The sequence below is a fragment of the Theropithecus gelada genome, chromosome 12 (genome assembly GCF_003255815.1).
Source record: "Theropithecus gelada isolate Dixy chromosome 12, Tgel_1.0, whole genome shotgun sequence".
NCBI classification, from domain to species: domain Eukaryota; kingdom Metazoa; phylum Chordata; class Mammalia; order Primates; family Cercopithecidae; genus Theropithecus; species Theropithecus gelada.
Genome location: NC_037680.1, coordinates 77,456,624 through 77,480,466, shown reverse-complemented (window position 1 = coordinate 77,480,466; position 23,843 = coordinate 77,456,624). Strand labels below are relative to the sequence as shown.

The 23,843-nt window shown below is 42.9% G+C and overlaps 1 protein-coding gene and 1 non-coding gene across 3 annotated transcripts; both read left to right on the top strand.

The window, feature by feature from the left end:
• The first annotated feature begins 33 nt into the window (after positions 1–33).
• Positions 34–18,875, top strand: PPIL3 (peptidylprolyl isomerase like 3). 2 transcript variants are annotated; one of them, XM_025405042.1, is made up of 7 exons: positions 34–112; positions 1,895–1,969; positions 3,801–3,875; positions 7,108–7,201; positions 8,053–8,120; positions 12,991–13,109; positions 18,272–18,875. In XM_025405042.1, the coding sequence occupies exons 2-7, from the start codon at positions 1,967–1,969 to the stop codon at positions 18,396–18,398; spliced, it is 486 nt and encodes a 161-aa protein (XP_025260827.1). In that variant the 5' UTR covers positions 34–112; positions 1,895–1,966; the 3' UTR covers positions 18,399–18,875. The 2 variants fall into 2 exon arrangements, with proteins under 2 accessions (XP_025260827.1, XP_025260828.1); XM_025405043.1 differs by lacking the exon at positions 34–112 and adding an exon at positions 613–695.
• LOC112636885 lies at positions 7,722–7,828 on the top strand. Its single transcript, XR_003122340.1, has one exon. It is a non-coding gene; the product is annotated as a U6 spliceosomal RNA (small nuclear RNA).
• Positions 18,876–23,843: the final 4,968 nt, after the last annotated feature.

Here is a 23,843-nt window from a genome sequence, read left to right as displayed (position 1 = left end):
GCGTTGGCGCTCCGGGCGCTGTGGCAATGGGCTCCCCGTAGCGAGAGAGCTGGGCGGAAGTGGTCCTTTCCGTTTGGCAGCCGAGTGTAAAGTATTGCTTGAGGTTGGCCAGGTAGTTCTCGCCTTACATTTCTCTTCCCCGTGCATTAGTAGAGATCCGTTTCACTTTCAAATTTCCAGTTGGGGATAAATTACATTGTCGTTTTGGTTTGCGATAGGAAGGAGAGGGGAAGGAGGAGGTGAGGCGGTAAGGGGCGTTCTCTCTCTTGGGTCCCGCGCCCAACTTCCGCTGGCCCAAAGAAACTATGATTTTGAACTAACAGACCTATGCTGGCATCTGCGATTACATTTTTCCTGTTTTAACAACGGCTGTGCCGGGCGCGGTGGCTCACGCCTGTAATCCCAGCACTTTGGGAGGCTGAGGCGGGCGGATCACAAGGTCAGGAGATCGAGACCACGGTGAAACCCCGTCTCTACTAAAAAATACAAAAAATTAGCCGGGCGCTGTCACGGGCGCCTGTTGTCCCAGCTACTCGGGAGGCTGAGGCAGGAGAATGGCGTGAACCCGGGAGGCGGAGCTTGCAGTGAGCCAAGATCGCGCCACTGCACTCCAGCCTGGGGGACAGAGCGAGACTCCGTCTCAACAACAACAACAAAAAAACAACGGCTGTGCTAGACAAAGTGGTGAAGCCCAAGTATGGAGTAACGTCATTAATTTTTTCATTCACTTATTCGAATGCTTGCTGAGTTTTGTGTTGCTACTGGTTTAGTTCTTGGGATACTGCGAGTGAACAGTTGGGCGGCGAGGCTGTTGTTAAAAGAAGGGCCCTGCATGGTGGCTCACGCCTGTAATCCCAGCACTTTGGGAGGCCGAGGCGGGAGGATCACTTAAGGTCAGGAGTTCGAGACCAGCCTGGCCAACACAGCGAAACCCTGTCTGTACTAAAAATACAAAAATTAGTCGTGCGTGATAGTGTGCGCCTGTAGTCCCACCTACTCGGGAGGCTGGGGCACGACAATCACTTGAACCCGGGAGGCGGAGGCGGAGGTTGCAGTGAGCCGAGATCGTGCCACAGTGCACTCCAGCCTGGCGACAGAGCGAGAGTCCGTCTCAAAATGAAAAAAAAAAAAAAAAGAAGAAGTTCGTAGTATATTAGTGATAAGTGCTGTGGGAGAAGGAAATAGGAATGTCCTAGGGCTAAAGGGCTAACGCAGTTTTATGTAGGATTATCAGGTCAGTTAAACTTGACATTTAACCAGAAATGTGGAGGTGAGGAAATCAGCCGTAGAGATGTTCGAGTGTAAGAATTCCAGGCAAAAGGGACACCCAATGCCTAGACCCTAAGAGTATCTGGGTTATTGGGGGACTTGCAAGGAGGCTCTTGAAGAAGAGCAAGCAGGGCAAGTAGGAGATGGGGAGGCTTGAATCGGGTAGGATCTCTCGTCATTACTTCTGTAGCTGGGTTTTTATTACGTAGAGGTTGCCATTAGAGTATTTGTTTTATTTTTATTTTTTATTTTTTTGACGGAGTCTCGCTCTGTCACCCAGACTGGAGTGCAGTGGCACAATCTTGGCTCACTGCAGCCCCCGCCTCCCGGGTTCAAGTGATTCTCCTGCCTCAGCCTCCCGAGTATCTGGGACTACAGGTGTGTGCCACCACACCTGGCTAATTTTTGTGTTTTTAGTAGAGATGGGGTTTCGCTATGTTGGCCAGGCTGGTATCGAACTCCTGACCTCAGGTGATCCACCCGCCTCGGCCTCCCAAAGTGTTAGAATTATAGGCGTGAGCCACCGCGCCCGGCGAGGATTTTTATTTAAAATGTGCAGTAAAGATGAGCGTGTGTGAGTTAAGACAGAAAAATGAGCCTAATTCTTTTTTTCTTTTGGAACTAGAGACTTATTTTTAAACTGGCTGTAAGGCTCTGAGAAATTACGTAGTCCTTCCTGAAATCACTAAGAGGAAAAATGGTAAGTTTTGAACAATTTTTATGAAATGTCTTTCATTGTAAGTAATTTTTAGAAATTCAGTCAAGGGCAATAAAAGTGCATGGAAATTGCAGTGGCAAGATAGAGAAATTGTATACCATTATTCCACTTAATATGGAATAATTCTTTTAAAAAATACACAAAATTACTTTAAAATTCTTTAATATTGTCACTTAAAATGCACAGAATTTAGTTTCGCTCTTGTTGCCCAGGCTGGAGTGCAGTGGCGTAATCTCGGCTCACTGCAGCCTCTGCCCCCTGGGTTAAAGTGATTCTCCTGCCTAAGCCTCCCGAGTAGCTGAGATTACAGGCACCTGCCAGCACGCCCAGCTAATTTTTTGTATTTTTAGTAGAGACAGGGTTTCGCCATGTTGGGCAAGCTGGTCTCGAACTCCTGACCTCAAATGATCTGCCCGCCTTGGCCTCCCAAAGTGTTGGGATTACAGGCGTGAGCCACCACGCCCAGCCAGAATTTACCTTTTATGGAGAAAGGCTGATTACAAGATAGATAGAAATGGAAAGGGAGAGTTGAAGGAGCAGAAGAGAATAGACAGGTCTGACAATTTTAATTGGATTATTTTGCTCTAGATCTAAAGTGGGCAAGTAAGCTGGGCGCAGTGGCTCACACCTGTGATCCCAGCACTTTGGGAGGCTGAGGTGAGATGATTGCTTGATCCCAGGAGTTCAACACCAGTTTGAGCAACATAGTGAGAACCCTGTCTCTACTTTAAAAAAATAAAATAAAGTGGGCAACTAGAACCTGAAGTAGAAAAAGCAATGAGAATAGTGCCCTGCTTCTCCCTCACACATCTTTAACCTGGTCATATTCTCTAACTGCTACATACTATTTAAGAAGAAGAAGGCTGGGCGCAGTGGCTCACACCTGTAATCCCAGCACTTTGGGAGGCCTAGGCAGGTGGATCACTTGAGGTCAGAAGTTCGAGACCAGCCTGACCAACATGGTGAAACCCTGTCTCTACTAAAAATACAAAAATTAGCTGGGTGTTGTGGCATATGCCAGTAATCCCAGCTACTTGGGAGGCTGAGGCAAGAGAATTGCTTGAACCCAGGAGGTAGAAATTGTAGTCAGCAGAGATCACACCACTGCACTCCAGCGTGGGTGACAGAGCAAGACTCCATCTCAAAAAAAAAAAAAAAAAAATGGAGAAATGAAAAAGGAACCCTCCAAATTGTTTTCTCCCTCTCTGGAATACAGTATTACATCAAGGGGTATACAGGTTACAGAAAAACAGGTACAACAAAAACAAAAAGCAAGCAAGAAAGCACTGTGGTTATCTCTGAGCATTTAGGATTTTAGAAACACTGACACTTGTTATATTTTTGTTAGTCGAGAAAGGAATTATTTTTTAACCTTATTTCTCAGAATTAAATTACCTAAGGAAAATGGTGGAAATTATGTTTTGAAAGATCATTTTCTCATCATTTCTCTATAAATAAGGATGTTGGTGAATTGCCATGTACATCAATAATACATAACAATTGTTTTTATTTTTCTTGATAAAATTCAAAGTTAAAATCTTTCCATCAAAATATTTACTTCCAAATTTTTATCATGGATACTACTTAACCCTAACATTTATATTCTGGAGTTTTTTCTCTATGTTGAGATCAATTTTGAGGAAAAAATACAACTTAGCTCTAAGAGCTGCTTTGTGGACGAGTCATCTCTGAAGCAGTATTTCTGTCTGTTTTTATTCAGATTATCATCTTGAATATCCACATAGGGAAATAAACAATGCATAAAGTCACCTAAAGAAATTTCATTTGTTCTCACATTTTCTCTCCTTTTTAGTCTGTGACACTGCATACAGATGTAGGTGATATTAAAATTGAAGTCTTCTGTGAGAGGACACCCAAAACATGTGAGGTAAGTACCATTTACATATTCAACTTCAGTTAATACAACAAGATAACCACTTTGGAATTGAATAATCTAACCTAAATAACAACAACAAAACTTTCTGTAAAACCATTGTTAAGGAAAACCAGCCATCATAACTTCTGGCCTGATTTCCACTTGTTTGTTCAATGTCAAATGTGGATCAAAGAGAAGGTAGATAATTTTTCGGTAACGATAGAGTAGCCAGTATCTTTTTCTTTTGACTGATTTTCCTCGGGAAACATAATCATTAGGACATTATATTACTTTTTTTCTTTCTTTATTTTTTATTTATTTATTTATTTTTGAGACAAAGTCTTGCTGTGTCCCCCAGGCTGGAGTACAATGGTGCGATCGGCTCACTGCAACCTCCGCCTCCCAGGTTCAAGCAATTCTTCTGCCTCAGCCTCCCAAGTAAGTGGGATTACAGGCGTGCACCACCATGCCTGGCTAATTTTTGTATTTTTAGTAGAGACAGGATTTCACCATGTTGGCCAGGCTGGTCTCAAACTTCTGACCTCAGGTGATCCATGCACCTCAGCCTCCTAAAGTGCTGGGATTACAGGCATGAGCCACCGCACCCGGCCTTTTTTCTATTTTTTCAAGACAGAGTCTGGCTCTGTCGCCCAGGCTGGAGTACAGTGGCATGATCTTGGCTCACTGCAACCTCCGCCTCTGGAGTTCAAACAATTCTCCTGCCTCAGCCTCCCAAGTACCTGGGATTACAGGCACCCACCACCATGCCCAGCTAATTTTTGTATTTTTTTAGTAGAGACGGGGTTTCACCATGTTGACCAGACTGGTCTCAAACTTCTGACCTCAGGTAATCTGCCTGCCTCAGCCTCCCAAAAGTGCTGGGATTATAGGCATGAGCCTCTGTGCCCGGCAGAATATTATATTAAAGAATTGTTGTATATATATATATTTTTTGAGACAGGGTCTTGCTGTGTTGCCCAGACTGGAATGCAGTGGTGCAATCACGGCTCATTGCAGCCTCAACCTCCTGGTCTCAAGCAATCCTCCCACCTTGGCCTCCCAAGTAGATAGGACTACAGCTGTGTGCCACCATGCCAGGCTAATTTTTTAAAATTTTTTATAGAGATGAGGTCTCACTATGTTGCCCAAGCTAGTCTCGAACTCCTGATCTCCAGCCATCCTCCCCACCTCAGCTTCCTGAAGCGTTGGGCTTACAGGCGTGAGCCACCATGCCTAACCTGTTCTATACATTATTTTGCCTGTTTGTTTATATATATTTATTTATTTATTTATTTTTGAGACAGAGTTCTGCTCTTGTTGCCCAGGCTGGAGTGCAGTGGCACAGTCTCGGGTGACTGCAACCTCCGCCTCCCAGGTCCAAGGGATTCTCCTGCCTCATCCTCCTGAGTAGCTGGGACTATAGGTGCCAGCCACCATGCCCGGCTAATTTTGTATTTTTAGTAGCAATGGGGTTTCACCATGTTGATCAGGCTGGTCTCAAACTCCTGAACTCAGGTGATCCACCCGTCTTGGCTGCCCAAAGTGCTGGGTTTACAGGCATGAGCCACCGCGCCCGGCCTGTTTCACCTGTTTAAATGACAAGGATGGAAGGAAGAAGAGTCACCTGTATATATTCATTTATTCAACGATTATTTATGGCTGGGCATGGTGGCTCACATCTATAATTTCAGCACTTCGGGAGGCTAAGGTAAGCTCAGAAGTTCTAGACCTACCTAGGCAACACAGTGAGACCCCCATCTCTAAAAAAAATACAAAAATTAGCCAGGTATGGTGGTATGAGCCTGTTATCCCAGCTACAAGGGAGGCCAAGATGGGAGGATTGCTTAAGCCTAGGAGGTCAAGGCTATAGTGAGCTCTGATCACATGGCTACACTCCAGCCTACGTGACAGAGCAAGACCCTGTCTCAAAACAAAACAAAAAAACCATTATTTGTGAAAGGCTATCTTACCCCAGAGTCTGGAGATACAGTGATGAGCAACAGACGTTCCTTACCCTCATGGAGCCAATATTTTAGTTGTGAAAATAAGCAGGGCAGGAAAATTAAGTAATTATATTTTTAAGAAATTATTTTTATTTATTTATTTATTTTAAAGATAGAGATGAGGTCTTACTATGTTGCCCAGGCTGGTCTTGAACTCCTGGACTCAGGTGATCTTCCCGCCTCCCAGAGTACTGGGATTACAGGTGTGAGCTGCTGTGCCTGGCCTAAAATTAAGTAATTCTAAAAGGTGATAATGCCTTGAAAAAAATTAAGTGTTAAGATAGAGATTAATGGGAAAGGAAGAAGGTGAGGGCAGACGTAGCCAATAAACTAATACTTAAACTAAATGCAAAGGTATGAGGGCATCTCTGGAAAGAGGTATAAAAATAATATTCCAGCTATTCAGATTCAGAAAAGGTTGTGAAATAAAATTTTAAAAAATTCTAAGGTCAGGCACAGTGGCTCACACCTGTAATTCCAACTTTTTGGGTGGCTGAGGCAGGAGGATCATTTGAGCCCGGGAGTTCAAGACCAACCTGGGCAACATAGAGAGACATTGTCTGTACAAAAAAAAAAAAAGAACATTCCAGGTATAGAAATATCAGGTATAAAGTCCCCCAGGTAAGAAAAGCTGCCCCTTTTGGATTAATTGTCAGAATGCTGATGGGGTTTAGGTAGTAAACAATAAGAAAGCAGTTCTTAGTATATGTGATGAGGAGATAAGCCAGGTACTGCAGGGCTTGTTAGGCCCTGCTGATGATTTTGTTTTGTTTTGTTTTGTTTTTGTCGCCCAGGCTGGAGTGCAGTGGTGTGATCTCGGCTCACTGCAACCTCCGCCTCCCGGGTTCACGCCATTCTCCTGCCTCAGCCTCCAGAGTAGCTGGGACTATAGGCGCCTGCCACCACACCCAGCTAATTTTTTTGTATTTTTAGTAGAGACGGGGTTTCACCGCAGCCAGGATGGTCTCGATCTTCTAACCTGGTAATCCACCCACCTCGGCCTCCCAAAGTGCTGGGATTACAGGAGTGAGCCACCATGCCTGGCCGAAGATTTTGTATTTTATTCCAAAAGGAAAAGGAAGCTATTGAAGTGTTCTAGGCAGGGAAATGACATCCAAAGTAATGCCAAAAGTCATAGTTTAAATATGCTGCTATCAGGTTTTCAGTAAATATGATTGGTTCTTTGTCTTAACTAGGTTTCTGCTGCATCATTTCTCAATCATTATTTTTACTCTTTTCAGAATTTCTTGGCTCTTTGTGCTAGTAATTACTACAATGGATGTATATTTCATAGGAATATCAAGGGTTTCATGGTTCAAACAGGAGATCCAACAGGTAAGTTATTCCATTAACTAAGATCTAAGGAACTGAACGTATAGTATGAAGAACTGGGTAAAAAAAGAGGAATTAAAAACGTGGAGTTTTTGTTTTGTTTTGTTTAATAAGTTCTGTTCTACAAGTGCAGAACATGTAGGTTTGTTATATAGGTATATGTGTGCAATGGTGGTTTGCTGCACCTATCAGCCTGTCATCTAGGTTTTAAGCCCAGCATGCATTAGCTATTCGTCCTAATGCTCTCCTTCCCCTTGCTCCCCACCCCCAAACTAGCCCCGCTGTGTGTTGTTCCCCTCCTTGTGTCCATGTGATCTCATTGATCAACTCCCACTTATGAGTGAGATCATGCGGTGTTTGGTTTTCTGTTCCCGTGTTAATTTGCTAAGAATGATGGCTTCCAGCTGCATCCATGTCCCTACGAAGGACATTATCTCATTCCTTTTTACGGCTGCATAGTATTCCATGGTGTAATTTTAAAGCAGAAATTATTAGCACCTACACCTAAAATATGAACAATATTGTGCTCACTTTGGCAGCACATATACTAAAATTTGAACAATACCGAGAAGATTAGCGTGGCCCCTGCACAAGGATAAGACGCAAATTTGTGAAGCTTTTCATGCTACAATATATGTATGAACAATATTTACAAGAAGGGTTATTCTGTTTTGTTTTTTGTAGGTCTGTTTTAATCTTCAGGTCTGTGAAGTTAAATTTGGGGAATTAGGAGAGGCCATATCAAATTGTGTTTATATTTAAGCAGTCAAACTCTATTCCTTAAGTTTTGGGAAATGAACTTGTTATCAATTTTAATTAAATACTTCTTTCGATTTGCTTCTCTTGTAATATAGGAACTGGAAGAGGCGGCAGCAGTATATGGGGCAAGAAGTTTGAGGATGAATACAGTGAATATCTTAAGGTAAATCCTCAATGCTTTAAAAATCTATTTTTTGAAAATATTTTTGAAAAAAAAATTTTTTTTTTTTTTTGAGACGGAGTTTCACTCTTGTCGCCTAGGCTGGAGTGCAGTGGCGAGATCTCGGCTCACTGCAACCTCCGCCTCCCGGGTTCAAGTGATTCTTCTGCCTCAGCCTCCCGAGTAGCTGGGATTACAGGCATATGCCACAACACCTGGCTAATTTTTTTTGTATTTTTAGTAGGGATGGGGTTTCACCATGTTGGTCAGACTGGTCTCAAACTCCTGACCTCAGGTGATCCGCCTGCCTTGGCCTCCCAAAGTGCTGGGATTACAGGTGTGAGCCACCACACCCGACCAAAAATCTGTTTTTTTGATGCCTTGGTTATGCATGGAAACTTTGATACACGTGTTATAGTAATACAAGTTAACATCATTGCAAAATGAGTAGACTTTTTTATAGTTTTTGTACATTTGACAAATGATGTCGGGGAGACTTGATAAATGGTGGTCCTAGCCTGACGTATAATGGAATCCCACTACCACATGGCTCTTGATATTGAGTTCATCTTTGAATCTAACCTGAGTTTAACTAGTAGTGTACCAAAGAGGCTTAATATCTCACCATAAAATTCATATTGAATGACATGAAACAAGTGGCCTTTTTTGAGAGTGGGGAGGAAAGACTATCAAACTTCTGGTTGCAATGTTGCCCATTATCAGTACCCAGCTCTTATCATCTTCTGTTAGATGTTTGAATATCCCTGTATTAATCTGACTTAATACCTGTGGTAGATCACAACTAGGTTAAAGAGAAGTGCATATAAATAGTCTTTACCATGGTAAAATTAGGGATTTTTAATTTTCTTTGTTATATTTTTGTGTGTTTTTCAAACCTCTGTGGAGTCATTTTTTTTTTTTTTTTTTTGTCTAAAATAAAAAACTAGTGCATGCCTAGTTTTAAAAATCAATTCCACTTCCCAGAGATGCCTTCAGCTGATGACTTACTATGTGGTCTTTCAAACTTTGTATCTCCATAGAATGACAACTTTACGACTAGAAAAAGAGCGATGAAGTATCCTCAATCAGGGCCGGGTACAGTAATCCCAGCACTTTGAGAGGCCCAGTAAGGAGGATTACTTGGGGCCAAGAGTTTGAAACCAGCCAGTGCAACATAGTGAGACCCCCATCTCTACAAAAAAAATACAAATATTAGCCTGTTGTAATGGCATGTGCCTGCAGTCCCAGCTACTCAAGAGGCTGAGGTGTGGGGATTGCTTGAGCCCAGGAGATGAAGGCTGCAGTGAGCCAAGATCATGCACAGAACAAGACCCCGTCTCAAAAAAAAAAGTCTATTCAATCAAAATATGCAGCTTAAGTGTATTATTATATTTACATTACATTAAAATGTACCCACAAAAATTCTGAAAAAAAATTCATTGCAGTGTTTATCTCTGGATGATGAGACTAGGAATAATTTCTTTTCATTTTGCTTTTTTTAAAACCTTTTTTTAGAGGCAGGGTCTTACTCTGTCCCCCAGACTGGAGTGTAGTGATGCAGTCTTGGCTCACTGCAGCCTAAATTTTCTGGGCTCGGATGATCTTCCCACCTCAGCCCCCAGAATAGCTGGGACTACAGGTGCATGCCACCATGCCCAGCTAATGTTTGTATTTTTTGTACAGATGGTGTCTCACTATGTTGCCCAAGCTGGTTTCTTTTACTTTTCTATTGTAAGGAAATATATTAGTTTTGTTACAGGAGTTGAGGCTGGGAGGTGATAAACTTTTTGAAAAGTCAACTTTTTCCTGAATGAATAACTAAACAATTTTTTAGGTATTAATTACTACATTAATGACTGCTTCCATATACCAGTTGAAAACCAGAGACTGGCTATGACAGAATCACCTGTGAAACTTTGTTGTTTGTTTTTGAGACTGAGTCTCACTCTGTTGCCTAAGCTGAGTGCAGTGGCCTGATCACGGTTCACTGCAGCCTTGACCTCCTGAGCTCAAGCAGTTTCTCCTGCATCAGCCTCTCAAGTAGCTGGACCACATGAGTGCACCACCATGCCCAGCTAATTTCTGATTTTTTTGTAGAGACGAGGTCTCGCTCTGTTGCCCAGTCTGGTCTGAAACTCCTGGACTCAGATGATCCTCATGTCTTGGCCTCCCAAACTGTTGGGATTCCAGGAATGAGCCACTGCAATTGGCTGGAAGTTTTAAAACTATAACAGATCACAGCCTTGCCCTCCTAAAAATAAACAGTCAGTAGGGCTGGTTAGGACTGAGACTATATTTTAAGGTTCCTAGATGATTCTTTTGCAGGCAGAGTTAACGACCATTACATGCCTGGTGCAGTGGCTCGCCTGTAATCCCAGCACTTTGGGAGGCTGAGGTGGGCAGATCACGAGGTCAGGAATCAAGACCATCTTGGCTAACACAGTGAAACCCCATCTCTAGCAAAAAATACAAAAAATTAGCCGGGCGTGGTGGTGGGTGCCTGTAGTCCCAGCTACTTGGGAGGCTGAAGCAGGAGAATGGCATGAACCCGGGAGGCAACGCTTGCACTGAGCCGAGATCGTGCTGCTGCACTCCAGCCTGGGCGACAGACCAAGACTCTGTCTAAAAAAAAAAAAAAAGAACCATTATGTATTATACACCTTATACACCAAGGTTATAGATATGTATTGACTGTTCATATCTTCTGACCCAGGAATCCATTCCCAAATGTTTACTCAAGGGAAACTTGTAAGTATGCACCAAGAGATGTGTACAGGAGTGTTCTGATATAGTGTTTGTAATAGCAAAAGTCTAGAAACAACCCAAATGTCCCTTGATTGTAGATAAATCACCATGTAGATTGTGGATAAATTGCAGTACATTCATCAGTGAAATATCAGTAAAAAATCAGTAATAAACTATGGCTATGTGTACATGTATGACCTTAGAACTGTAACAGTGTTATTTGTAGAGAGCATTTCCCAGGAGACTAAAATGTTAGGATGTAATTATATTCAGAAGGAAAAGGAAAGAATGTGTTGTTTAGGCATGTGTAATGTGTTAGGGCTGGGCACAGTGGTTCACTCCTATAATCCCAGCACTTTAGGGGGCCCAGGTGAGAGGACCACTTGAGGCCAGGAGCTTGAGATCAGCCTGGGCAACATATTGAGCCCTTGTCTCTACTAAAAGTCAAAAAATTAGCCAGGTATGGTGGTGTACATCTGTAGTCTCAGCTACTCAGGAGGCTAAGGTGGAAGGATTGCTTGAGCCTAGGAGGTCAAGGCTACAGTGAGCTGTGATTGCACCACTGTACTCTAGCCTGGGTGACAGAGCGAGACCCTGTCTCTAAAAAAAAAAAAAAAAATGAAAAAATGAAAAAAAAAGTATTAGAATAGTGGTTACCTCTTGTAGAGGCTGAGGTAATAGATGGAGAGGAGCACATAGATATATGTAATTAATTGGTAACTTTTATTTTTTCTTGAGCTCCCATTATCCAATGAATTGGTAAATTTTAACTCTGAAAGCTGGGAAATACGTTAATGGGTGCTTATTTTATTAACTTATATTTTTATTAACTATATTTTTGTGTATGTGTTAAGTATTACATGTGTATGTATTAAATATTACATGTATATGTATTAAATATTACATTTGAGTGGTAAACACCTTTTAGGGAAACAAGCATTAATATTTTTATATAGGTGCATCTCTATGACTTACTAGCGTCACCCAATGAATAGCTAAAGCTAGAGTAATTGGTGGAGTTACTTGTAGTGTATTACAGGCACCTCCCTGTAACATAGTTCACAGTTATATCTTCATTCTTATCAGTAAGGTCCTTTTAATTTCTCTACACAGTCTCTGGTAAACAAATATGATAGTAGAGCTAGGTGAGACCTTTCTTAGATTGTTCAGTCCTGGGGTTATAAACTGACTGCCCATGAGTGGAACGCCCACAGATGCATTTTCTATGGCCCATTAGTTTAAAAAAATATATTTAATGCCATTAGTTAAGAGATAGCCTATTCATTTTGCCAGACTTCATCTCTCTTTAATGTTTACATTCTTCCCAATTGTCAGTTTATCTGCTTGACCCTTGTGAGCATCTGAATTATGAATAGACCCTTGAACTAGTCCAGCCTCCCTTGTTTTACAGATAAAGAAACTAGCAAGAGTCCATTATATGTGAGAAGAGATTGTGGGCAAATTGGTTTTGTTGCCTACCTGATCGTTTCATTCCAGCACACTATTCCTTAATATAAATGTAAGGATTATTTATATTATTTGTTGGTGTTGCAAAAAGCGTCCATGGCTGTATTTCTTCAAAGTGAAAATGAAATTAATTGAGAAATATGATTTGATATATTAACCTTTTACATACAAGTTTTCAAGTATACAGAAAAAGTAGAAAGGGAACATTTGGATTACCCCTAATAAAAGTTGGTTAAATGTTTTCTTGCTCCCTTAAATATTGTGAAGGCAAAGAGTGAATGTCTTGGCTGGAGTGGTGATTCACACCTGTAATCCCAACACTTTGGAAGCTAAGGCAGGCGGATCACTTGAGCCTAGGAGTTAGAGACCAGCCTGAGCAACATAGTGAGACCCCCATCTCAAAATTTTTTTTTTTTTTTTTTTTTTTTTGTTTTAGTAGAGACGGGGTTTCACCGTGTTAGCCAGGATGGTCTCGAACTCCTGACCTCGTGATCCGCCCGTCTCGGCCTCCCAAAGTGCTGGGATTACAGGCTTGAGCCACCGCGCCCGGCCCTCAAAATATTTTTAAAAAAGAAAACAAAGGTGTGCCTGTCTTCTTTCAATACTATATTTGGGATGGTTATATAAAAGCACAGTTAATACTTTGATGTGTCTTTTTCAGCACAGTGTTAGAGGTGTTGTATCTATGGCTAATAATGGCCCGAACACCAATGGATCTCAGTTCTTCATCACCTATGGCAAACAGCCACATTTGGACATGAAATACACCGTATTTGGGAAGTGAGTATTCTGATTATGGTTTTCTTTTAGCATTTCAACGCAGGTGCATATGCTCAGCTGTGATAGTAGCATAACTAATATTGAAAAGAGTGACGCAGAGCGCAATGTCTCACACCTGTAATCCCAGCACTTTGGGAGGCCAAGGTGGGCAGATTGTCTGAGGTCAGGAGTTCGAGACCAGCCTGGCCAATGTGGCGAAACTCCATCTCTACTAAAAATATTTTTAAAGAATTAGTCGGGTGTGGTGGCATACACCTGTAGCCCAGCTACTCAGGAGGCTGAGGCAGGAGAATTGCTTGAACCTGGGAGACGGAAATTATAGTAAGCCACGATCATGCCGTGGCACTCCAGCCTGGGTGACAGAGTAAGACTGCCTCAAAAAAAAAAAAAAAAAAAAAAGAAAAAGAAAAGAAAAAAAAGAAGAGTGGTGTGAGAGTGTGAGAGCTAAATGTACCTGGAGTTTAAGTGTACTGCTTAGCAACCCTGTGGCCTTGGGAAAGTTATAATCTCCCTGAGCCTTATTTTCCTTATTTTTATAAAAGAGCCCAGTAATTTTTTCAACATTGTTATGCAAATCAACATAGTATATCTATTTTCTTTTTCTTTTTCTTTTTGAGACGAAAGGCTCTCTTGCCAGGCTGGAGTGTGGTGCAGTAGCACAACCATGGCTCATTGCAGCCTCAACCTCCCGGTCTCAAGTGATCCTCCCACCTTAGCCTCCTTAGTAACTGGAACCACAAATGTGTACCATCATGCACAGCTACTTTAAAAAAAAACAAAAAAAAAAACGCTTTTTTGTAGAGACAGGATCTCACTGTGTTGCCCAGGCTGGTCTATTTTCATTAATAATAGCATTTCACAGCAACTAACAGATCTGAAAAATAGTGGCTTAAACAAGATGGACTAGCATGGTGGTTCCATTTTGTTACCAGTGTTCTAGTCTCCTCTGTCATAATATTGGCAGCACAGCTCTTACCAAAACTTCTGTGTATCAGGCAGGAAAGAGGAGGAAAGACAAAAGGTGCTTGCTAGCTGATTCAGCTTTTTTAATTAACAGAACTTTCCCAGGCCTGTAATCCCAGTGCTCTGGGAGGCTGAGACAGGAGGATCACTTGAGGTCAGGAGTTCAAGACCAGCCTGTGCAACGTAATGAGAACCCATTTCTATAAAAAAGTTTAAAAATTAGCCAGGTGTGGTGACAGACAACTGTAATCCCAACTACTCAGGAGGCTGAGGTGGGAGAATCACTGGAGCCCAGGAATTTAAGGCTGCATGAGCTGAGATCACACCACTGTACTCCAGCGTGGGCAACAGAATGATACCCTATCTCTTAAAAAAAAAAAAAAAAAAAATCCGGTGCAGTGGCGCACGCCTGTAATCCCAGCACTTTGGGAGGCCAAGGAGGGTGGATCATGAGGTCAGGAGATCGAGACCATCCTGGCCAACATGGTGAAACTCCGTCTCTACTAAAAATACAAAAATTAACTGGGTGTGGTGGCGTGCGCCTATAATCCCAGCTACTCAGGAAGCTGAGGCAGGAGAATGGCTTGCACCCGGAGGCGGAGATTGCAGTGAGCCAAGATTGCGCCACTGCACTCCAGCCTGGTGACAGAGTGAGACTCTGTCTCCAAAAAAAAAAAAAAAAAGAACTTTCCCGGAAGACCCAGAACTTAGTAATGTGACCACTCCTTACCTACAGTGGAGGGTAGAAAATGTATTTCAGCCACATTGCCACCCTTACTAAAATTAGATTTCTCTGAGTAAGAAGAATGGCTCCTAGGAAGGTGTTTTGCACTTTCTGCCAGGGTATCTGTTAAAAGTACTATATATGGGAGTTCCTTTTATAAATCAGTGGGAAGTCAATTTGTCTGTTCATTCAACAAATAATTATCATGCTTAATAAACCAAGGCACAATTCTAGAGTTTGTTCTATTTAATAGTTTGGATGCCAAGTTAGGTTAATTAAAAATAGAGGACTCCCAGCCTAGGCAACATAGCAAAACCCAGTCTCCACAAAAAAGTTTAAAAATTATCCAGGTGTGGTGGCTCACACCTATGTTCCCAGCTACTTGGGAGGCTGAAGTGGGAGGATTGCTTGAGCTCAGGGAGTCAAGGCTGCAGTGAGATCTAGACAGATCTTTTCTTTTTCATTCCATATACATGTGTCTAATTTACACAATAATAATCAAGGAAAAAAATATTACAACACCTAGTAGTTTGTTTTTTTTGTTTGTAAATAACCCAGTTTCCCTCTTATTTTATCCCTTAACCCATCATTCAAAATTATTGTTCAGTTATTACCAGGACTCATTTTACTGGATTTGTGAGTTTAGAACAAAGATTAACCTTAGGTTCATTAATTCCTTGTTTGTTATATACAGATGCACACAGCTTTTTCTGGGAAGATGATCCAGTAACTTTCCTCTAGTTCTCCAAGGGGTCCGTTTCCCAGATACTTGACTCTACTTAAACTGCCTCAGTTCTACCTGCCGGGTTTTTTTAACTTTTTACCTGAAACCTATGTTTTCTATATTCTCTGTTTCTCTTACTGACACAGAAGGTGAGAAAGCTTTTAAGACTTATAATTTAAAGACTTAAATGTCTACATTTAGGGGTAAAATCAAAATGTTTTGGTTGAAGTGCCCTTTTTGTGAAAATGCAAGATAAAATGCAAATCTGTTAATTTTTTTTTTTTTTTTTGAGACAGAGTCTCGCTCTGTCGTCCAGGCTGGAGTGCAGTGGTGTGATCTTGGCTCACTGCAAGCTCCGCCTCCTGGGTTCACGCCATTCTCCTGCCTCAGCCTTCCAAGTAGCTGGGACTACAGGCGCCCACCACCACATGCCTGGCTAATTTTTATTATTATATTTTTAGTAGAGACGGAGTTTCACCGTGTTAGCCAGGATGGTCTCAATCTCCTGACCTTGTGATCCACCCGCCTTGGCCTCCCAAAGTGCTAGGATTACAGGCGTGAGCCACCGTGCCTGGCCAAAAGCCACTCTTTCTTAGTAAATGTTTTAGACTGAAATTTCCAGAACTTGTATTTGAAGAATAGCTCTCAATATATTTTTTCTTGGTGGTAACATGAAGTGGGATTGCTAGAGGCTGAGTTAACTGTTAGTCTTCTCTTCTCCTATTTTTATTACTTCTTATTGTTACCCAGAAGCAAAAAGTAGAAATACCATAATCAGGCCAGGCACGGTGGCTCATGCTTATAACCCCAGCACTTTGGGAGGCTGAAGTGGGCAGATCACTTGAGGTCAAGAGTTTGAGACCACCCTGGCCAACGTGGTGAAATCCCATCTCTACTAAAAATACAAAAATTAGCTGGGCATGGGGGCATGTGCCTGTAGTGCCAGCTGCTTGGGAGGCTGATGCAGAATTGCTCGAACCTGAAGGAAGAGGCTACAATGAGTCGAGATAGTACCACTGCACTCCAATCTGGGCAAGGGGAGTGCGACTCCATCTCCGGAAAAAAAAAGAAAGAAATACTATAAATAAACAATTAACTGCCGGGCGCGGTGGCTCACGCCTATAATCCCAACACTTTGGGAGGCCAAGGTGGGCGGATCACCTGAGGTCAGGAGCTCAAGACCAGCCTGGCCAACATGCTGAAACCCCATCTCTACTAAAAATACAAAAATTAGCCTAGCCTGGTGGCAGCCTCCTGTAATCCCAGCTACTCGGGAGGCTGAGGCAGGAGAATCACTTGAAACCGGGAGGCGGAGGTTGCAGTGAGCCGAGATCGCGCCATTGCACTCCAGTCCGGGGTACAAGAGTGAGACTTCGTCTCACAAAAAATAAAAAATAAAAACAAAAACAAGGACAAAGTGGAGTGGTCACCTACTTCAGGACTCTCATTGTAGGGCAATATTGATAATAGTGTCATCTACTAGCTTTCTCCAGCTATTTCGTGTAACACAGAAATCTTTATGACTAGTGTGTTGTAATAAGAAATACATATTTGGACTTCATCCCTTGTTTCTAGCATGGTTCTTTTAAAAACCTTGCAATTTCCTGAGTGACAGGAGTGAAAGGAATATTTTATTGTTCATAATAAGCCCCATTCAACCATACCTGAGTTTATGCTAATGAGGTGACTCTTGGTGGGGTTCTGGATAGCTTCAGAATGGAGGGCTGGTTGCCAGAGGAATCAGCCATGTATTTTTAGAGGGCTGGAACATTCAGTGACCTCCTATTCTTGACCTCTGGGAAGGAGAGAAGGGCTGGAGATTGAGTTCCAGTCACCAGTGGCCAGTGATTTAATTAATCGTGCCTACCTAATGTGCCCTCCGTAAAAACCCTAAACAGGGTTTCAGAGCTTCCAGGTTGGTGAACACAAGTAGATACTGAGAGGGTAACACACCCTGAGAAGAGCATGGAAGCGCTGTGCCCCCCTCTCAGACTTTGCCCTATGCATCTCCTCCATTTGGTTGTTCCTGAGTTGTAACCTGTATAATAGCCGATAATAAATAAAGTGCTTTCCTAAGTTCTATGAGCCATTTTAGAAAATTGTTGAACAGAGCCAGGGGGCATGAAAAATCCCAAAGCATATCTGGTTAGTCAGATAGTACAGATCACAACCGGGACTTGGAACTGGCATCCGAAGTAGTAGGGGCTGTCTTGTGGGATTAACCGGCGTCTCTGTTCACTCTTTGTAGTTAGTGTCAGAATTAAATTGTAGGGCCAGGTGTGGGGGCATGCACTTGTAGTCCCAGTAAGACCCTGTCTTTAAAAAAATAAATAAAATTTTGAAAAAATAATTAAGTTGTGGGATACCCAGAGAATTGGAGAATTGGGAAAACCCACACATTTGGTGTTGGAAGTGTGAAAGTGTAGAAAAACAGTTTGTTTTCCCTTTCACTGGTTATATTAGTCCCATTGGTAGCTGTTCTGTGTCAGTGTATGAATGGGGTAGAATATACTTTTAGGTACTATGGTGGAAATATTCCTACCTTTTGTATTGTTAATTAAGGGCATAAAATTATTTCTGAATTTTGATCCGTATCTATGATGGAAAATCAATATTTTGTTGTACATTCAACTAGAGAATTCAGAGATCTGTAAGACTTGATTTCTTTTAAGGAGACTGTAATTGTCATAGATATGGATATCATGTTTCAATTTAAGGAAATTTTCATATGTTATATTGTTTCTCTTTCAGGGTAATAGATGGTCTGGAAACTCTAGATGAGTTGGAGAAGTTGCCAGTAAATGAGAAGACTTATCGACCTCTTAATGATGTACACATTAAGGACATAACTATTCATGCCAACCCATTTGCTCAGTAGCTGTAATAGACCTGGACAAATAACTTGACAAATTGCTGGAACACACTTACTGTGGTTTACCCGGTTTTAATTATGTACCTCCTGAATCTAAAAATTTTTTAGAGATTCATCTCTAAATTTTTCAGAGATTACATCATCCTTCTGCTTGTTTACAACTATGATCTTCTACGAAATGATGATACCAAGGGGCACCCAACAGCTTTTATCCCCATTCTTAGAGCATAGTCTTTATTATAACGATTATCCAACATATTTCTTTAATTTTAATACAAAAAATACATCATTTAATTTTTGTTACATATAAACATTCATTTTTAAATGCTGAGCCTCAAGTGCAGGCATTTTTGAGCGGCCTGATTACGTATTCCTACCACAGCAAGTCCATATCCTGGAAGTGTTACTTTATAATAAAATTAAAAATGTTTTAAGGAATTAAATTGGAGGACAAATTAATTTAAAGTATTGTGTAAAATTACCTTCAGGCTATAAAGGTATATATGAAACATAAATGAACTTCATGTTTAAATTTGGGTCTCATCTCCAAGATATCTTACTATGTATATGCAAGTATCCCCAAATCTGAAAATTTGGGTATTCCTGAAACTGATACCAATGGTAAGAGCTCTGCCATTAATTATTCACTTGATACAGTCAGAAAGAGGAGGGACAGGATAAAAAGTTAGTCTGGAAAGGCCAGCCAATTCGTTTGCTATTTTCTGTGATTTTTTTTTTTTTTTCCTTTTTGAGACGGAGTCTGCTCTTTTACCTAGGCTGGAGTGCAGTGGCGCAGTCTCGCTCGCTGCAACATCTGCCTCCCAGGTTCAAGCGATTCTCCTGCCTCAGCCTCCCAAGTAGCTGGGACTACAGGTGCACGCCACCACACCCAGCTACTTTTTGTATTTTTTTTCCAGTAGAGACAGGGTTTACAGAGACCATTTTGGCCAGGAAGGTCTTGATCTCTTGACCTTGTGATCTGCCCACCTTGGCCTCCCAAAGTGCTGGGATTACAGGTGTGATCTTTGGATTTACAGTAAAGGCTCTCTAAGAAGTCCTGGAGGCCGAGTGCGGTGGCTGACACCTGTAATCCCAACACTTTGGGAGGCCAAGATGGGTGGATCACAAGGTCGGGAGATCAAGACCATCCTGGCTAACACGGTGAAACCCTGTCTCTACTGAAAATATAAAAAATTAGCTGGGCGTGGTGGTGGGCGCCTGTAATCCCAGCTACTTGGGAGGCTGAGGCAGGAGAATCGCTTGAACCTGGGATGCAGAGGTTGCAGTGAGCTGAGATCGAGCCATTGCACTCCAGCCTGGGCGACAGTGCGAGACTGCATCTCAAAAAAAAAAAAAAAACAGACGTCTTGGAATACCGTAAACAACATTTCCCAACTGATTTGCTTATAGACTTTTTTTTTCTTTTTTTTGAGACATAGTCTCACTCTTGTCACTCAGGCTGGAGTGCAATGGCACAATCTCGGCTCGCTGCAACCTCCGCCTCCTGGGCTCAAGTGATTCTCCTGTGTCAGCCTCCCAAATAACTGGGATTACAGGCACCCGCCACCATGCCCAGCTATTGTTTTTTTGTATTTTTAGTAGAGATGGGGTTTCACCATGTTGGCCAGGCTGGTTGCGAACTCCTGACCTCAGGTGATCCATCCACCTCGGCTTCCCAAAGTGCTGGGATTACAGGTGTGAGCCACCACACCTGGCCTGCTTATGGACATGTTTTAAGGCATATCTTTTTTTAAAATTTTAGATTCAGGAGGTACATATGCAGCTTTATTACAAGTGTATAATGCATGGTGCTGAGGTTTGGGCTTCTACTGATCCTGTCACCCAGATAGTGAACATAGTACCCAAAAGCAAGCTTTTCAGCCTTTGCCCCTGCCCCTTCCTCCTCCTTTTTGGAGTCCCCAGTGTCGCTGTTCCCATCTTTTTGTCCATGTGAATCCAAGATTTAGTTCCCATTTATTGTAACTGAATGCAGGCTTGGCTGCACACCACTTGCAAAGTCAATAACAAGGAGGAGATGCAGTAAAAGGAAAGTGACTTTATTCCAGAGCTATTAATGGGGAAATGGCCAAAGCTGGTACCTTAAATAAATCATTTTGAACTTTAGGCTGGGGAGAGGGGCTTAAAAAGGGAACTTAGAATGGGAGGCATGCGGGAGTGGTACAGGGTTTCAGGTCTCTGTGGCTTGCTCTGGTGGCTATCTTGAGTTGTGGTCCACCTGGAGTGGGGGCTGGCATCATCTCAACAATGGCTGGGTTGTTGACTAACCACCTTAAAGTAATCTCTGGAATTTTGCAGCTGGGTCTCCAAGCCTGGTATATGTCACGATTAGCCCTTGATGGGCCAGGCACAGTGGCTCACACCTATAATCGCAGCACTTTGGGAGGCCGAGGCAGGCGGATCAGGAGGTCAAGAGATCGAGACCATCCTGGCCAACATGGTGGAACTCCGTCTCTTAAAAATACAAAAATTAGCTGGGCGTGATGGCACACACCTGTAGTCCCGGCTACTTGGGAGGCTGAGGCAGGAGAATTGATTGAACCCGGAAGGTGGAGGTCGCAGTGAGCCAAGATTGCACCACTGCACTCCAGCATGGGAACACAGTGAGACTCCATCTCAAAAAAAAAAACAAGAAAAAAAAAAAACTTTAAAATGCATTTCAAGGCTAGGATACTTGGTTGTATTACAAGTAAGAACATAAGGCATATCTTTGAAAATATTGAAGAGTGGAGCTTTACAGAAGATCCATTTGAAAAATGCAGTAAACTAGTTAAAGGCACCAGTTTGTGGAGTTCTGGTCTGTGTTTGAATCACAGCTGTGCCCCTTACTGTGTAACTTTAGGCAAGTTAACATCTCCAAGCTTTAGTATTCTCATCCATAAATAATACCTCGTAAGACAATTGTGAGGGTTAAATGTGTGTAAAGCTGCTGGCATGTAGTAAGTAAGTGGAAGCTGCTCTCCTAACATTCATGTCCACCACAGGGCTCTCACCTCATCAGGCCATTCATTGGGTTCTACCATTGATTTCATCAAGACTATATTCTGCTCACTGCCTAGATCACAGTGGTTGGATTTGGGTGTTCCTAAAACTTATACCAGCCGAGCGCAGCGGCTCACGCCTGTAATTCCAGCCCTTTGGGAGGCCACGGCAGGCAGATCACCTGAGGTTGGGAGTTCGAGACAGCCTGACCAACATGCAGAAAACCTGTCTCTATTAAAAATACAAAATTAGCCAGGCGTGGTGGTACATGCCTGTAATCCCAGCTACTCGGGAGGCTGAGGCAGAACTGCTTGAACCTGGGAGGCAGAGGTTGCAGTGAGCTGAGATCGAGCTGAGCTCATACCATTGGACTCCAGCCTGGACGACAAGAGCAAAACTCCGTCTCAAAATGTTTTTCTTGGCATCAGTTCTTGGTTTGTCTCATTTCTTCCAATGGCTGGTCTAATTAATGTTTTGATTCTTTCTTGACTAGTTTGAAGTTAGCTTACAGCTATCCTCTTGTCACCATTTATATCTTCCACTAAACTGAGGTGCTTTTACTAGGAGCGAAGCTGTATCCGTACAGGTCTGCAGCAACCTCAATTCTTGCCTCCTCAGAAGACAGAATTCGACTGAGGGGCAGGAGAGAGTGAGGCACGTTTTAGAGCAAGAGTGAAAGTTTATTAAAAAGCTTTAGAGGAGGAATGAAAGGAAGGAAAGTATGCTTGGAAGAGGGCCAAGCGGGCGACTTGGAAGACAAGTGTGTGGCTTGAGCTTATGACTTGGGGTTTTATACATTGTCATGCTTCCAGGATCTTGCATTACTTCTCCCCACTCGCCCAACTCCTGAGATCTTATCAGGAAGCTGCTGCTCATCAGTTTCAGGTGTTCTCTATTAGAAGACTGCCTTTCCCTGGTGCCAGCTGTGACCAATTACTACTTTAGCAAGACAATTAATAACTGCATGACCATCTCACCTGATGGTTGCCCGATACTCATAGTGTGTGTTTTGGGGGAGCCATCTTCTTTGTTTATACCTGACTAGCTACCTACTGTAACAGTGCCAGTTATACTAGTGACTTTTTTTTTTCTTTTTGAGACAGAGTCTCACTCTGTCGCCTGGGCTGGAATGCAGTGACGCAGTCTCGGCTCACTGCAACCTCCGCCTCCAGGGTTCAAGCAATTCTTTTTTTTTTTTTTTTTTTTGAGACAGAGTCTCAACTCTATTGCCCAGGCTCGTGTGCAATGTTGCGATCTTGGCTCACGGCAACCTCCGTCTCCCGGGTTCAAGCAATTCTCCTGCCTCAGCCTCCCGAGTAGCCGGGATTACAGGTGAGCACCACCACGCCTGGCTAATTTTTGTATTTTTAGTAGAGATGGGGTTTCAGCATGTTGGCCAGGATGGTATCGAACTCCTGACCTCGTGATCCACCCGCCTCCGCCTCCCAAAGTGCTAAGATTACAGGTGTGCACCACCACGCCTGGTATACTAATGACTTTACATTTTGTTTCACTTTTAAAATTTTAATCATTTAGGTTTCTAGAATTAGTATTAAGGCCTTTGGCCAGACCTTGTTTTGCCACTTATTTTTTTTTGAGACGGAGTCTTGCTCTGTTGCCCAGGCTGTAGTGCAGTGGTGGATCTCGGCTCACTGCAACCTCCACCTCCCAAGTTGAAACAATTCTCCTGCCCCACCCTCCCGAATAGCTGGGATTACAGGAGCTTGCCACCACGCCCGGCTAATTTTTTGTATTTCTAATAGAGATGGGGTTTCATCATCTTGGCCAGGCTGGTCTTGAATTCCTGACCTCGTGATCCACCCACCTTGGCCTCCCATTGTGCTGGGATTACAGGCGTGAGCCACCGCACCCGACCTCCTCCAGGTTTTATTCTAAACTCTGCCACTTTTAATTAGTGGTGCAAATATGGTTATTTTTTTGGTTTTAAGAGTGTTAGTCCAAACTGCACCATTTTGTAAATCCCTGCCCCCCGCCCTCCCCCGTTCCCCTGGCCCTGCCCCGTCTCCCCCACAGGCTATTTTGCAGACCTTGGTCAAAGTGAAACATTCCACGGGGGTTCGGGCTGTGAGAAACATCCTGCCCAACCACCTGACCACAAAACGGACAAACGCACCACTAAAGAAACACCTCTGTCATATTCTGCTGTGAGAAAGTGCGAAGAACACCGCATTCCTGCAGGGGCATGGTGGCTCACCCCTGTAATCCCAGCACTTTGGGAGGCCGAGGCGGGTGGGTCACCTGAGGTCAGGAATTCCAGACCAGCCTGGCCAACATGGCAAAACCCCGTCTCTACTAAAAATACAAAAATTAGCGGGTCGTGGTGGCGCGCGCCTGCAGTCCCAGCTACCGGGGAAGCTGAGACTGGAGAATCGCTTGAACTCAGGAGGCGGAGGTTGCCGTGAGCGGAGATCGCACCACTGCACTCCAGCC

Excerpts from the sequence above, each read along its gene's own strand:
- PPIL3 (XM_025405042.1), top strand. Across the intron at positions 7,202-8,052 it reads TCAAACAGGAGATCCAACAG|GAACTGGAAGAGGCGGCAGC; the intron begins GTAAGTTATTCC and ends CTTGTAATATAG. Across the intron at positions 13,110-18,271 it reads AAATACACCGTATTTGGGAA|GGTAATAGATGGTCTGGAAA; the intron begins GTGAGTATTCTG and ends TTTCTCTTTCAG.